The sequence below is a fragment of the Astatotilapia calliptera genome, chromosome 16 (genome assembly GCF_900246225.1).
Source record: "Astatotilapia calliptera chromosome 16, fAstCal1.2, whole genome shotgun sequence".
Lineage (NCBI taxonomy): Eukaryota > Metazoa > Chordata > Actinopteri > Cichliformes > Cichlidae > Astatotilapia > Astatotilapia calliptera.
The window spans coordinates 35,265,946-35,280,898 of NC_039317.1; the positions used below are offsets into that span (position 1 = coordinate 35,265,946).

The 14,953-nt window shown below is 45.8% G+C and overlaps 1 protein-coding gene across 6 annotated transcripts in view; it reads right to left on the reverse strand.

Moving 5' to 3' along the window:
- Positions 1-14,953, reverse strand: part of LOC113007498 (titin-like) — a 175,484-nt gene that overhangs the window by 86,411 nt on the left and 74,120 nt on the right. For all 6 annotated transcript variants that reach the window (XM_026144120.1, XM_026144123.1, XM_026144122.1 and 3 more), the window contains 23 exons: positions 14,665-14,804; positions 14,445-14,571; positions 13,987-14,129; positions 9,904-10,027; positions 9,533-9,799; positions 9,334-9,431; positions 9,067-9,235; positions 8,272-8,541; positions 7,830-8,096; positions 7,467-7,745; positions 6,579-6,987; positions 6,176-6,300; positions 5,825-6,091; positions 5,287-5,556; positions 4,903-5,202; positions 4,504-4,806; positions 4,233-4,420; positions 4,020-4,134; positions 3,632-3,919; positions 3,317-3,468; positions 701-848; positions 419-596; positions 187-308 (listed from right to left, as the gene is read on the reverse strand). In XM_026144120.1, the coding sequence (XP_025999905.1) occupies positions 187-308; positions 419-596; positions 701-848; positions 3,317-3,468; positions 3,632-3,919; positions 4,020-4,134; positions 4,233-4,420; positions 4,504-4,806; positions 4,903-5,202; positions 5,287-5,556; positions 5,825-6,091; positions 6,176-6,300; positions 6,579-6,987; positions 7,467-7,745; positions 7,830-8,096; positions 8,272-8,541; positions 9,067-9,235; positions 9,334-9,431; positions 9,533-9,799; positions 9,904-10,027; positions 13,987-14,129; positions 14,445-14,571; positions 14,665-14,804 (4,749 nt within the window). The remainder of the gene's footprint in view (positions 1-186; positions 309-418; positions 597-700; positions 849-3,316; positions 3,469-3,631; positions 3,920-4,019; positions 4,135-4,232; positions 4,421-4,503; positions 4,807-4,902; positions 5,203-5,286; positions 5,557-5,824; positions 6,092-6,175; positions 6,301-6,578; positions 6,988-7,466; positions 7,746-7,829; positions 8,097-8,271; positions 8,542-9,066; positions 9,236-9,333; positions 9,432-9,532; positions 9,800-9,903; positions 10,028-13,986; positions 14,130-14,444; positions 14,572-14,664; positions 14,805-14,953) is intronic.

Genomic DNA, 14,953 nt, shown 5'->3' on the forward strand with positions numbered 1-14,953 from the left:
CACACATTCTCACTTATTCTTTTATTTGTCATAAGAAAGATTTGCTCCTGTATCACTGAGAGATGCTGCACATTTCTGAGTGAGTCTGCAGAATCCATTACAAAAATAAATTATACTGCTGCACTTTTTGTGCAGTGTGTGGCTGCAGCGTCATGTGACTGTCTGGAAGAGCACAACCCGTCCTACCCTTAGCGTCCACAGCTTGGATCTCATCGGTAGCCCTGCAAGGTCGGCTGGCTCCCAGCTTGTTAAAAGCTCTGACTCTGTAGGCGTACCACTGGCCCTCGACCAGGCCGGTAACCTGGAACCTGTGAGTTCAAATCATATAATATATCCAGCTGTACCAAAATAAAGACAGGACACTAATAACGTGTGGCCCAAAAAACTTAACCGGCAGTTACAAGTTCTTAAGTCTTACTTGAGTTCAGGGAGGGGATCACCGCAGGGTTCCCACTTGTCTGTACCACGCTGGCACTTGTCCACCACGTAGCCTTTAATATGGGCACCACCATCGTATTTTGGAGGCTCCCAGGACAGGAAAATGGACTTGGCACTCTTATCGCGCCACTTAAGGTTCTCAGGTGGATCAGGTACAGCTGCAGGAGAAAATACGTGAACGTGAAACAGGTGAGATTCTAGTTATCTGTCAGTTTCTCCACTCAAAGACAATTAATTTCACATGAAGTGTAAAAACACTCACTTGCAGGAGAAGAGACATTGATGGGCTCATCGATGTAGGCTGGCTCTCCAGGTCCGCACTTGTTGCATGCAGAGACGCTGAACAGATACTCCTTTCCTTCAATCACGTCTGTTACCGTGTGCTCCAGGTCAAGGACGCCAGCAGCCACCTGGAAAAATGTCACTGTCACTGCTGAGCAAATAAACTCAGACCTGGGTAGACTTCTGGGTCTGTGAACATTATTTCACACTGTGGAAGTGATGATTTCTGTTTTTAAAAATAAAAATGCCAACATGTCACGTGCCATGTTTGAGCCAGGCCCTGAAACCTAACAACACTGCTGCTAACAATAACAATAACTTTATTTATAAAGCGCTTTCAAACAAAGTGCTGTACAGCGATTTGAAAATAAAGAGATAAATAAATAAAAGTGATACATAGCAACACAAGTTAAAAACATAAGCAGAGTTAAAAATGATAAACATTTAAAAAACTAATAGGCAAAGAATTAAGACCTGTAGGATAGGCTGAACAAGTGTGTCTTCAACTTAGCTTTAAAACCCTCCACAGAGCAGCCTGCCTAATATCTTGAGGGAGGTTGTTCCACAAAAACAGGGCACGAAAAGAAAAAGCACGCTCCCCAACTGTCTTTTTTCTGGCTTTAGGAACCTTTGGAAGGCCAGAGTCCTGAGATGGGAGCGCACGAGATGGAACATACAGTGGGGCAAAAAAGTATTTAGTCAGCCACCGATTGTGCAAGTTCCCCCACCTAAAATGATGACAGAGGTCAGTAATTTGCACCAGAGGTACACTTCAACTGTGAGAGACAGAATGTGAAAAAAAATCCATGAATCCACATGGTAGGATTTGTAAAGAATTTATTCGTAAATCAGGGTGGAAAATAAGTATTTGGTCAATAACAAAAATACAACTCAATACTTTGTAACATAACCTTTGTTGGCAATAACAGAGGTCAAACGTTTACTATAGGTCTTTACCGGGTTTGCACACACTGTAGCTGGTATTTTGGCCCATTCCTCCATGCAGATCTTCTCGAGAGCAGTGATGTTTTGGGGCTGTCGCCGAGCAACACGGACTTTCAACTCCCGCCACAGATTTTCTATGGGGTTGAGGTCTGGAGACTGGCTAGGCCACTCCAGTACTTTCAAATGCTTCTTACTCCTTTGTTGCCCGGGCGGTGTGTTTTGGATCATTGTCATGTTGGAAGACCCAGCCTCGTTTCATCTTCAAAGTTCTCACTGATGGAAGGAGGTTTTGGCTCCAAATCTCACGATACATGGCCCCATTCATTCTGTCCTTAACACGGATCAGTCGTCCTGTCCCCTTGGCAGAAAAACAGCCCCATAGCATGATGTTTCCACCCCCATGCTTCACAGTAGGTATGGTGTTCTTGGGATGCAACTCAGTATTCTTCTTCCTCCAAACACGACGAGTTGAGTTTATACCAAAAAGTTCTACTTTGGTTTCATCTGACCACATGACATTCTCCCAATCCTCTGCTGTATCATCCATGTGCTCTCTGGCAAACTTCAGACGGGCCTGGACATGCACTGGCTTCAGCAGCGGAACACGTCTGGCACTGCGGGATTTGATTCCCTGCCGTTGTAGTGTGTTACTGATGGTGACCTTTGTTACTTTGGTCCCAGCTCTCTGCAGGTCATTCACCAGGTCCCCCCGTGTGGTTCTGGGATCTTTGCTCACCGTTCTCATGATCATTTTGACCCCACGGGATGAGATCTTGCGTGGAGCCCCAGATCGAGGGAGATTATCAGTGGTCTTGTATGTCTTCCATTTTCTGATGATTGCTCCCACAGTTGATTTTTTCACACCAAGCTGCTTGCCTATTGTAGATTCACTCTTCCCAGTCTGGTGCAGGTCTACAATACTTTTCCTGGTGTCCTTCCAAAGCTCTTTGGTCTTGGCCATGGCGGAGTTTGGAGTCTGACTGTTTGAGGCTGTGGACAGGTGTCTTTTATACAGATGATGAGTTCAAACAGGTGCCATTCATACAGGTAACGAGTGGGGGACAGAAAAGCTTCTTACAGAAGACGTTACAGGTCTGTGAGAGCCAGAGATTTTCCTTGTTTGAGGTGACCAAATACTTATTTTCCACCCTGATTTACCAATAAATTCTTTACAAATCCTACCATGTGGATTCATGGATTTTTTTTTCACATTCTGTCTCTCACAGTTGAAGTGTACCTCTGGTGCAAATTACTGACCTCTGTCATCATTTTAAGTGGGGGAACTTGCACAATCGGTGGCTGACTAAATACTTTTTTGCCCCACTGTAAAGGTGCAAAAGATTAGAGAGGTATGAAGGTGCCAAACCAGTGAAAGCCTCGTAGGTGAGCAGCTTAGAATCTGCTCGAATGTGCTCAAATTTTCCAGTTTTAGTTAAAAAGCAAGCAGCTGCATTTTGCACCATCTGAAAACCTCTAAAACTTTTCGTTGGTAGCTCAGAAAGGAGCTGCACATTCATGTATTATTTTTAGAAGGCGGTTACTTTTTCACACAAAACCAGGTAATTCACTCAGTTTACATTTTGTGATGAGCTGAAATATTTTTATTACGTACAGCGCCAAAGATGACATTACTGAAATGAGCTGAAAGTACCTTGGCCCATGTCTTGCGAGAAACTTCTCTCTTCTCAATCTGATAGTGTGTCACTGGACTTCCTCCATCGTGTTCAGGTGCCTCCCACATCAAGTGGACATGTTGACGGGTCACTTCAGCCACTTTGAAGTCCTTCGGAGCACTGGGGCATGCTGGGAAAATAAGATGAAAAAGACTTCCATCAGTTTTCTTCTTTTGGGTTTGTTTCTAGATGATTTGGGGGTAACAGACGTCTCTGTACCACAATAAAATGAGCTGTCTATTAAAATAAGCACCATCATTGCTAAACTTGATCACATGGTCATGGGTTCTTACCGATGACGTTGACATCAATATCTCCAGAGACAGAGGATACGTCGTTCTCCAGCTGCAGGGTGTAGATGCCTTTGTCTGGACGAACACTAGGAGATATCGTCAGTTCCGTGTGCGTAGGCTTCGTCACCATGGAGACACGCTCATCCGCTGGGGTCAGCTCCTTCTCGCCAAAGGTCCACTTGGCCACAGGGGTTGGGTATCCAGTAATGGGAACTCTAATTGTTAGAGGCTGAGGAACAATCACCTCCAGGCCTTTCCTGAAGCCACTCAGATCAAAGGTTGGACCAACTGCCAAGAGAGAAACATTTGGTTGTGAAAGCACATCCAGTGAACTACTTGGATTTATAAAGAAGAAGTGGTTGGTTGAGTTTATGCTTGTTGCACGCACAATGAGGATCATCGGCAAGCAGTGGTCCCAGCTGCTCGGCTGGATCGGAGACACCGGCGGCATTCTCAGCGCAAACTCTGTAGAGGTACTTCTGACCAGGTTTTAGTCCAGACACCTGAAGAAAACAACAAAACAATCCAGACCAGGAAGAAAAATGTAACTGCGCTGAGGTTGAATCAGAATAAAGGCAGACTCTTCAGGTTGGCTGCATACCCGGTAGGAGAGGTCAGGACACAGTCTGGCGTTGCAGCGGAGCCACTTGTCAGAGCCGTCCTCACATTTCTCAATGATGTATCCTGTAATCATGCTGCCACCGTTGTTTATGGGCGTCTCCCAGGTCAACGTGACTGCTGTCTTGATTTGGTCACTAAAGTTCAGGTTCAGAGGTGGGCTCGGCCTCTCTGTGGGCAAAAGACATGAGCAAAATCAGACTGTTTGATATTTCTACACAGGACTTAGATAGAAACATTGAGAGTGAGCTCACCGATGGGATCCATGATCTTGACGGGGTTGGTGGCAGCACTGGGCCTGCCGATGCCAGCCTTGTTCTCTGCTCGGACTCTAAAGATGTACTCCTTGTACTCCACCACGTCGTTCAGCATAGCCAAGCGGTCATCGGCAGCACAGACTAAGGCTGCCTCCCACTTAACAGATGTTCTGTCACGGAGCTCAATCACATAAGCAGTGATCTCAGAGCCACCGTCAAACTTGGGGGGCTCCCAAGTGATGGTGGCACCAAACTTGTTCACTGACTCTACTGCAACATTTTCAGGAGCATCTGGAACATCTAAAGTTAGGAAACAAAAATGTGACGGACATGATTAGGACGAGTGTGGAGATGGGGTTAGGATTAGTGGAGCGGGGATCTCGGGGTGTTGCTTACCAAACTTGTTTTTGGCCTGGACGGCATCTTCGGTTGCAACAGCGGGTCCGCTGCCAACTCTGTTTCGAGCACAGACTCTGAAGAGGTAAAAGGATTCCTTCTGCAGGCCACTGACACAGTACTCTGGAGTGTCAGCACGGTCTGTAGCCACAGTCCAGGTCTTGCGCTTCACATCCCGTCTTTCTACAACATAGGCGATAATCTTGCTGCCACCGTCATTCTCAGGTTCCTCCCAGGCCAAACTGACCTCGCCATCAACAGTGTCAACCACTCTCAGGTTCTTGATGGGTCCCGGTACATCTGGAAAACCACCAGGACAACACTCAGAAACTCTGGTGATATCCTCCGACAGAGGACTGAGCAGTTATCTGATCACAGACTCACCAATCACATCCAGGTTGATAAAGGCTTCACCCTCACCATGCTTGTTCTTAATTACCACCTTGTACCGGCCCTGGTCCTCCTTGGCAGGGCTCTTCAGGCGGTACTCGGTCTTGTCCAAAGAGGTGTCAATATTCTGGACAGGAAGACTGGTGCCTTCAAAAAACCACTCGGCATCAGCACGAGGGTACGCGTCATAAGGCACAGTCATGACAAAGGGTTTACCGGCATCTGTCACCAGGTTCTGGTCGGTGGTTTTAATCTTTGGAACAGCTGCAGGAGAGACAGAGGAGAAATTTGTACTGTTTAATTCGCCCTGCATAACACAGAGCAGTCCAAACTGGTGGATATCATCTTAAAATAAAACTGCGTGTTATGCTTTGCGTCTACAACTATATTCCCAAAACAACTTGGATGCTTCATAAAGTGTCAAGAAAAGATTTGTTTGTTTACAACTTTCTAAAAGTCTGTTAAATCAGTGATTTCTTTAACATTTCTTGAAATGCGTTTCACTACCTGTTTGCATGTGAAGTTGACTCACCTGCCAGCTCCAGCTTGGCTCGGGCATCCTTGTCTTTGGCCACGATCCTGTACTCTCCCTGATCTCTGGGTCTAATTTCACAGACCTGCAGTCTGTGGACTTTACCCTCGCTGATCATCTGGTATTTGTCTCCCTGGACGATGATCATGTTGTTCCTCATCCACTTCACCTCCACCCTGTCTTTGTTGAGCTCCACCTCAAACACGATGTCTGAACCCGGAGGTTCGAACACGTCCTGCGGTGGTCTGATGATTTCCACTGGGGTCTCTGCGCAACATAAAAACACATCTCACAAGAAGATTCGTCGAATAAATCTTTGCTTTTGAAGACAAAAAGAAACAAACATCTCACCTTCAACAAAGAGCCTCGCTCTCGTCCTCCTCTCATCCACACCACAGGCATATTCACACTCGTCATCAGGCCTGCACACCTTAATGATCAGTCTGCACGTCTTTCCTTCTTTTTCCATTTGATATCTGTAAAAACACAACAAACATCAGGAACTTGGTACAGTCATGTATATGATACTATAAGACTTAGATAACAGCATCAGCTGTGTAATTTTGCCTCTGTACACCACTGCACTTTATTTTAAATCAAAGGTAACACAAGGTCCCAGAAGCTTCAGGCTTTTGTAATCCTCTGTCATGACCACGTATCCCAAATTTTAACTTTCTGAATATTTTCTTGGTTGATTAGCATTTGATTTGTGTTCCTTTGGATCGAAACAACAGCAGACGCAGATCTGTCATACCTGGGGCCCGCTCGAATCTCTCGTCCTTCCCTGTACCACTTGACGGCAGCCTTCTCCTTGCTCAGCTTGCAAGTGAACTCTGCATCCTCGAACTCTGTAATGGTCTGGTCTTTGAGCTGTGCCGTGAAGTCTGTGGGTGCCTCGCTAATGATCAGCTCAGCTGCACATTTGTCATCTCCGACCACGGCCGTGTACTCGCCCTCGTCTTCCATGATGCAGTCCTTAACGGTCAGGCTGTGCTTCAGGCCATCGACTCTGTAGACGATGCGTTTGCTGAGTGTCACCTCCTGACCAGCCTTCAGCCACCTCACCGTCGCCCCGGGCCTGTTCACCTTACAGACGAAGCTGACGGTCTTCTTCTCCTGAGTCTCATTGTCCTCGATTGGCTCCAAGAACCTCAGTTTCTCCTCTGTGGAGGACCAAATGATTTCAGGGTGAACGTAAAGAAACAAAGGAGTACGTGCAACAAAGTCACTGAGCAAGAAACGGCTGCTTTGGATCAAACGTCCTGATACTCTTGGAAGAAACAGAACTTCGGTTATTCTGAATTCTTCAGATGATTTTCAGCTTTCTTTGCTTTATAACAAAGCTGACACATCCATCTGTCTTTCAGAGTCACGTCTGCGATTACTGAGAACAGGTTTAGGACACTGACCTGCCAAAAGGTGCTATAATATTAAACATAATGGAGACAGCCGTTGTATAAACTCCTAAATATGTTTCAACATTACTGTGAGCCATATACAGATAATAAAATAAGGCTGTGTGTACAGTAGAGTCACAAGAACAACTAAAGAAGCACTCAGCACTCAGGAAGCTGGCCCTGGTTTCATTAAAGAGTCAAATCCAGCCTGTAACTTCACTCAGATACTGTTACTGCCCACTCACCTGCCACTTTAGCGCTGGCAGTGCACTTGGCGAGCTCTCCTCTGTGATTGGTCAGGCTGACGGTATAGACGGCCTCATCAGCCTTCTGGGCGTCTCTGATCCTCAGAGAGAAGACGTTGTCCCTTTGAGCCATCATGTACTTGCTGCTCTCAAAAATGGTCTCCTCATTCTTCAGCCACTTGGCCTTCGCTCCTTCCGTGTTGGTCTCGCAGTTAAACACGATCTCGCCTCCCTCCTTCACCTCGGTGTCTTTGATCGGAGTTATGATCCTCAGTTTTTCTAAAACAGAATTCAAACTTAATAAAACCAAACCTGCATTCTGAAATCTGTAATAAGATATGACAAAGACCATAAGTGTCTTACCGATCACTAGCAGATCTGCCACGGCTTTAACAGTGCCAATGTGTGCAGTGTAGCCTCCCTCATCCTTCAGCTCACAGCTTTTCACAATAAGAGCTCTTCGTTTTCCTTCACTGATGATGCCGTACTTGTCTCCAGCTTCTATCTCTTTGTCTCCTCTGAACCATTTTACTTCGTAGGTGTCTTTGGAGACAGAGCAGGAAAACTCTGCCTTCTCGCCCTCCACCACTTCCTGGTTCTGAGGCCGAGCGAGGAACTCGGCTGCCAGTTCTGCAAAGGAGAAGAAGGCGGAGTTAAGGTTTGGTGGATTAGTGGATTTCTCCACGTTCTTTGTTTTGCTCTTCAGATTGCTTTTGAAATCATTACAAAGAAAATAATGACTCGGGTAGGTAATTGGTGACTTCAGTTTCTTCTATAAAATCAAAAAGTAAGCGACGTGTTTTACCGTTGAGTTTGAGCGTGGCGGATGTCCTGATGGTGGGACTCAGCCTGCAGTTGTAATCACCAGCGTCCTCCATCCTCAGGTCCCGGATGATCAGGATCCTCTTGCGTCCGTCCGTCTGTTGGTCGTAGCGACCTCCCTCTGGGAGCTCCTCGTCCCCTCGATACCAGGTAACCTCAGCGCCGGCCTTCGACACTTCGCAGATCATCTTCACGGTGTTCGTCTCTGTTCCCTCCACGTTGGACAGGTTCTTTGTAAACCTGGCTGCCTCCTCTGAAGGAAACACGAGCACCAGGAGTTCATTTACAGAGAAATATCCATCTATTAAGTCGAGCCTAAAATCATATGTTTATAGTTTTTACAAGAATATTTCTTCAGCAGAGAAATTTCCTGCAGTGGTTAGAAAGCTGACCGTCATCAGTGAATGACGTTTTATTTTCCAGCAGAACAAACATCTGTGGCTGACATGAATAAAAACGTCACTTTTTTTCTCATTGGAAGGTTGGTGAAACTGGAAATTCAACATGAATCAAACACATGAAATAAATCAGGGGTGGGCAACTCCAGGCCTCGAGTGCCGGTGTCCTGCAGGTTTTAGATTGCACCCCGGGTTCAACACACCTGAATCACATGGTTAGTTCATTACCAGGCCTCTGGAGAACTTCAAGAAATGCTGAGGAGTCATTTAGCCCTTTAAATCAGCTGTGATGGATCATGGACACATCTAAAACCTGCAGGACACCGGCACTCGAGGCCTGGAGTTGCCTACCCCTGAAATAGATGAATAATGTTCCTCACCGATGACGGTGAGTATGCCAGAGGTCTTGGAGGTTCTCGCGTCACATTCGTACTCGGCTTCATCATCAAACACAGACTTGTGGATGATAAGGATTCTCTGGACTCCCTTGGCGATGATCTCGTACTTCTTTCCTTTCCTGATCTCGCCACCGTCCTTGAACCAGCGAACCTTGAAAAATGACGACACAAGGGTTAGTCGAGAGTGTGAGAGCGGTTTCAGTCTGATCGACAGGACAGCAGCGACTGTTTGCATCCTGCTGAGCTCACCTTGGCAGACTCACGAGAAACTTCACATTCAAACTTGGCAGACTCCTTCTCTCTGACCTCAACATCCTGCAGAGGCTTTGTAAACTCAACATACGGAGCTGTGAATGGAAAAGGCCACAGCATGAGCACAGTTATGCTTTACCTCAGCTGGAGGTGCGACAGCAGATTTGAAAGATTAAAGCCTGGTTAAGGTCCTTACGTGTAACTTCCAGGAAACAAGAAGTCTTGAAGTCTTTGGCATCACATGTGTACAACTTGGCATCTTCAGGAGAGCAGTCGTGAATGATCAGAGCTCTCTTGCGTCCGTCCACGATGGTGTCGTACTTCTTGGTCTTTCTGAGCTCCTGTCCCTCCCTGAACCATCGTACCTCAGCATTCTCACGGGAAACCTCACACTCCAGAGTGGCCGTGGCTTCCTCCTCCACCGTCTGATCCTCCAGAGGCTTTGTGAACTCAACCGCTGGCTCTAAAGGTACAGAGACAGACGTGGTTAACAGGTGGTAACCACAGCCTCCTGTTAGAAATGCTTTGTCCTCGATCCTCGGAGCCCAGTCTGAGCGCGTGCCGTACCTCTGACGATAAGCTGAGCCTGAGTCTGGAAGTCCTTGGCAGTAAGTTTGACCTCGCCGGCCTCCGACAGGTTCACGTCTCGGACGGTCAAAGTGTGAACTCGGCCCGCCACCCGAGTCTTCACCTGCAGGAACCGAAAACAAAGCGAGCGTCACACTTGCACACGAACACGAGCTGAACGCGTCACCATGGACACAGATACAGGGCCGTCACTTAAATAATCATTATAAATAATAATTACACTTATTCTGGTTCGTTTGCTAACAGGCGGCGAGTCTGAGCGATGACTGAATAACTCCGAGTGTCAAACTGATGAAATCAGGGAAAAATACCGTTTTTATTTTTTATTGTCCACAAACTTCCAGCCTTGATTCACTTTGAGAAGCTACATCATAATAAAATATTTAAGAATTTTCTGCAGATGTGTTTTTAGAAATGAGTGAAAACCTTTGGTCATATCAACAGAATAAATTTCACTTTACTAATTTATTATTCAGCTGATCGAGCTGCTCTCTTTCACACACGGGCAGGTTTCTATCACTGGGCTGCTTTTTCCACTTTAACCTCATTTTCTCCAGCAATGAATTCAACTCCTTTGTGTTTTTAAATAAAACTCATTCGTGATTTTAATTCATAATTAAGCTTTATTAATTCATTATTTGGGTTCAGACACTCACCTGCTAAAAAACACTGTTCAAAAATATCCAAAAATTTAAAATTCTGAAAAAACGTCATAATAAATAAATAAATAAATAAATAAATAAATAAATAAATAAATAAATAATAATAATAATAATAATAATAATAATAATAATAATAGTTTGTGGGGATAGGTTAATTGATGAATCCAAATTGCCCATAGGTGTGAATGTGGGAGTGAATGGTTGTCTGTCCCTGTGTGTTGGCCCTGCGACAGACTAGCGACCTGTCCAGGGTGTACCCCGCCTCTCGCCCTATGACCGCTGGGATAGGCTCCAGCGCCCCCGTGACAAGCCGAAGCGAATGGATGGATGGAATAATAATCATAATCATAATTGTTTTATTTAATAAAGCGCCTTTCGAAGCACTCAAGGACACTGTACACAAGCAATAACAACAGCAAACATAACAATTTACAAGATAATAAGGATAAAACATTGAACAAATAAATAAAATAAATGAAAGTAGCAGGATGGAAACATTTATGTAGAAGTTTGAGTCTGGACTTAAAAAGAGGGAGGGAAGTGATGTTTCTTATCTCAGGAGGAAGGGATGATGGGGGGCAGAGCAGCAGAAAGCCTTGCGCCCCACGGTGGCTAGCCGGGGGGAAGGGACGGTGATCTGAACCAGAGTGGTATGAAGGCGAGAGATGATGGGTAGCCTTGAATGTGCACAAAAGTATCTTGAAATTGATGCGGTATTTAACCAGAAGCCAGTGAAGCTGCTGCAGAGCAGGGCTGGTGGTGGTCAGAGGGCCCAGTGGCGCCAGTGTCCGGCAGCCTCGCCTCTGTCAGTGCGCCCCAGGGTGGCTGTGGCTGCTTCACTGGCTTCTGGTCACATCACCAGTGTGTGAATGTGTGTGTGAATGGGTGGATGACTGAATATGTAAATCAATCAATCAATCAATCTTTATTTATAAAGCACTTTTCATACAGAAAAAATGTAGCACAAAGTGCTTTACGTAGTTAAAAGCAGCCCACCCCACCCTCCAACTCACTCCCCACACTTTGGAGTGTGTAAAGCGCTTTGGGGTCCTTAGGGACTAGTAAAGCGCTATATAAATACAGGCCATTTACCATAGAAAGAGTCCTGGTGATGATACGAGCAGCAGAGTTCTGGACACGCTGAAGCTGATGGATAGATTTTTGACTACGACCAAAAAGAAGAGAGTTGCTGTAATCGATCCGGGAAGTGACCGGGCTATGAACAAGGATGGCAGCGGCATGTGGGGCGAGAAAAGGACGGAGACGATTAAGGTTACGGAGTTGGAAATATGCGGACTGAGAGACGTTACTGATGTGGGAGCTAAAAGATCGAGTACCATCGCCGATGACACGCAGACTTTTCACACATGGAGAAACAGAGACTGTAACAGAAAAGCTGTTAGTTGTGGACAGTGTTTGTTTAGTGCCGACCAGGAGGATTTGTTACTGTTGAGTTTGAGAAAATTGGAAGAGAACCATGAATTTAGTTCAGCTAAGCAGAGGGTGAGAGAGGACGGGGGAGAGCAGAATCAGGTTTAGTGGACAGATACAGCTGGGTGTCATCGGCATAGCAGTGAAATGTGTCCAAGCGGAAGAAGCTAGATAATGAAACGAAGGGGCCCCAGGACAGATCCCTGCACGCCTGCAACCAGAGGAAAGGGCTGAGAAGTGAAGGATTTAAGTCGAATAAACTGAGTGCGATTTAAAGCTAGTGGGATATGGGAGAGACCGATGGAGGCGAGCCTACTGAGGAGTATCAAAGGCAGCAGTGAGATCGAGGAGAATAAGAATGGAGAGTAAACCAGAGTCAGCTTCCATGAGAAGATCAGTGAGTATTTTTATTAGTTTCAGTGCTGTGGGAGGGACGAACACCAGACTGGAACTGTTCATGCAGATTATTATTAGTGAAGTATGAGTGGAGTTGTGCGGCGACTGTCTTTTCAAGAAGTTTTGATAGAAATGGTCAATTGGAGACGGAAATGATCAAAATTACTGGGATCCTGTTTTTTTTTTCAGTATTGGGGTGATCACTACAGCTTTGGGAACAGCTCCAGTGGTAGTGAGGAGCAGATGAGAGCAGATATGAGGGGAAGCAGAGAGGGTAGACAGGCTTTGACCCAAACGGTAGGAACGGGGTCCAGGTAGAAGCTTTTGACTTACAGCTGAGATCTGAGATATCAGTGACAGAGGGAAGCTGAAAAACAGTGTGATGGGAGAGGAAGTACAAAGGAAGAGCTACAGGCAACTTCAGACGGCAGGACTTGGTGTGTTTTGAGGATTTTCTCAGAGAAAAATAACAGAGAGAGTTGCAAAAGGACGATGAGTAAAGGTGAGCAGGGAGAGGATCTGGTGCTCTAACAGTTAAACAGTGAAAACAGCATCTGAGGGGAATCTTCGTTCGAACAAATGATGGTCGAGTAGTGCAGATTTAGTTTGGCTGATGCATTCCTTATAATGCAAAACATGATTATTAATTCAAGCACATGTAATATGTTTAGAAACTACCAGGAACACAAAATGACCTCGACCTGCTGAGAAACATTTGTTTATTTAATGGAGATGAAAGAATCTGAGGCCTTTGTGCAGATAAGGCGACACTCGAGGGTCAGAGTCACAGATAAGAGCCGCATGTTTATCTCCCAGATATTTTTAGCTGCAGCCTCTGCAGAACCAGAGAAACATCAAACATCACAAAGACAACTTGTCCACATCTGCAAAACAAAACTCGTGTCTTTTCTTCATAATCCAAACTGGGATTCAGATTTTGAAATTCTTTTAAAACTCAGCTTTGTTGCTCAGAGACAGGAACAAATCAGAGCCCGGCGACCGTAAACGTGTCCTGATGGCGATTGTTTAAAATCAGACGTGTGACAGACTCAGTGCAGGTCTGTTTGTGCCTGAAGAAAACCTGTTTCCACTAAAAGGTCCCATCTCACATTTTAAATCACACTAAAGAAGGTTTGTATGCTCGGATTTTCTAACCAAAGAGAAAAGTTTCCAAATCTGGAGTGAAAATGTTACAAATGTGAGAACAGAAATACAAAACATATAAGCAAAGCTTTCTTATCACAAAGATAGTATTTCATTAATGCTGTCTGTGTGATCACAACAGAAACTATGAAATCATTTCTTTTTGCACCGACTCGGTTTTTTGCAGGAAATCGCTAAAATTCTCAAGGCTTAATAAAAGTAACGCTCTGTTATTTTTTAGTGTTTTACTGGATCCACACTAACTTTCTTTATTTCTGTCGTCCCATTTCTTTTCCTTCTTCTTTTGTGGTGAAGCAGAAGTTTTATGAGTGAGAAACATTTTGTTAAAAAGGAGGAAAAGCTCTGTGAGCGGTTTCTCCGGTGTGGAGTGAGTTACAGGAGAGGCGGGCGCTGCTGTGGTCAGACTCACCCGGTCGCTGGCCTCCATCCTCTGCCCTCCCAGGAACCACTCCACCGCGATGCCCTCGTATGACAGCTCGCACTCAAAGATGGCCGTCTCTCCAGCCGTCACCGTCACGTCCTTCAGAGGATGGACCAGCGTGATGGACCGAGCTGAGGGTAAAGACATGGTTAGCTCCTTCAACAAATGAACCGGCGTGCACTTGCTGGAGATCCTGTGGTCTGGTTCGTGTTTCAGGTTACTGCTCCTCCAATCAGAGAGCAGCCTGCCTTCAGATAAAGACTGAAGTGGTGAAAATAACCACAGGCCCTGATTGGCTGAACACTTACAGAGACGTGCGACACCCGTGTGTGACAGAAACCAGGGCTGCTGTTTGTGTGTGCTTCAGCCAAACGGCACGGAGCTTCCTCCGTGTCAGAGACGTTTTGTCCATCGTTTAAAAAATAAGGGCTAAAATGACCTCTGACCTTTGACTCTGAGCTGGGCGCTGGATCTGGCGTTGGCTGCAGAGAAGTCAACGGGTCCTGCCATGTCCATGCAGACGTTGTAGAGGATCAGTAGGTGTCTGGTTCCTTCCTCCTTAATCTCAACATCCTGAGGTAAACACGAGCACATGAAAGTCAGCTGAAAGCATCTCTGTGGCGATGAATATGAAACCGACTGCCAGGCGGGTCACTGCAGACTCACAGCTGACTGATGAAGAGCTTCTCCCTTCAGCTTCCAGTTTCCATGGACATCCTCCTCAGAAATCTCAGTCTCAAACTTGGCTGTTTCTGTCTCCGTGACCTCCACACTGTACAGCGGACGGACAACTTTGATATCCCGCTCTGCAAAAGGACAGAAATCACTATAAAAACCAGCAACATCTTCACCCGTGGAGCGCCTGTTTGTTAAAGCAGTCAAATTTAACTTCGCCAATGATGAGGCTCTAATCTACAAAGCTGAGGATCCACCAAGAAACCCAACCGGTGCTCCT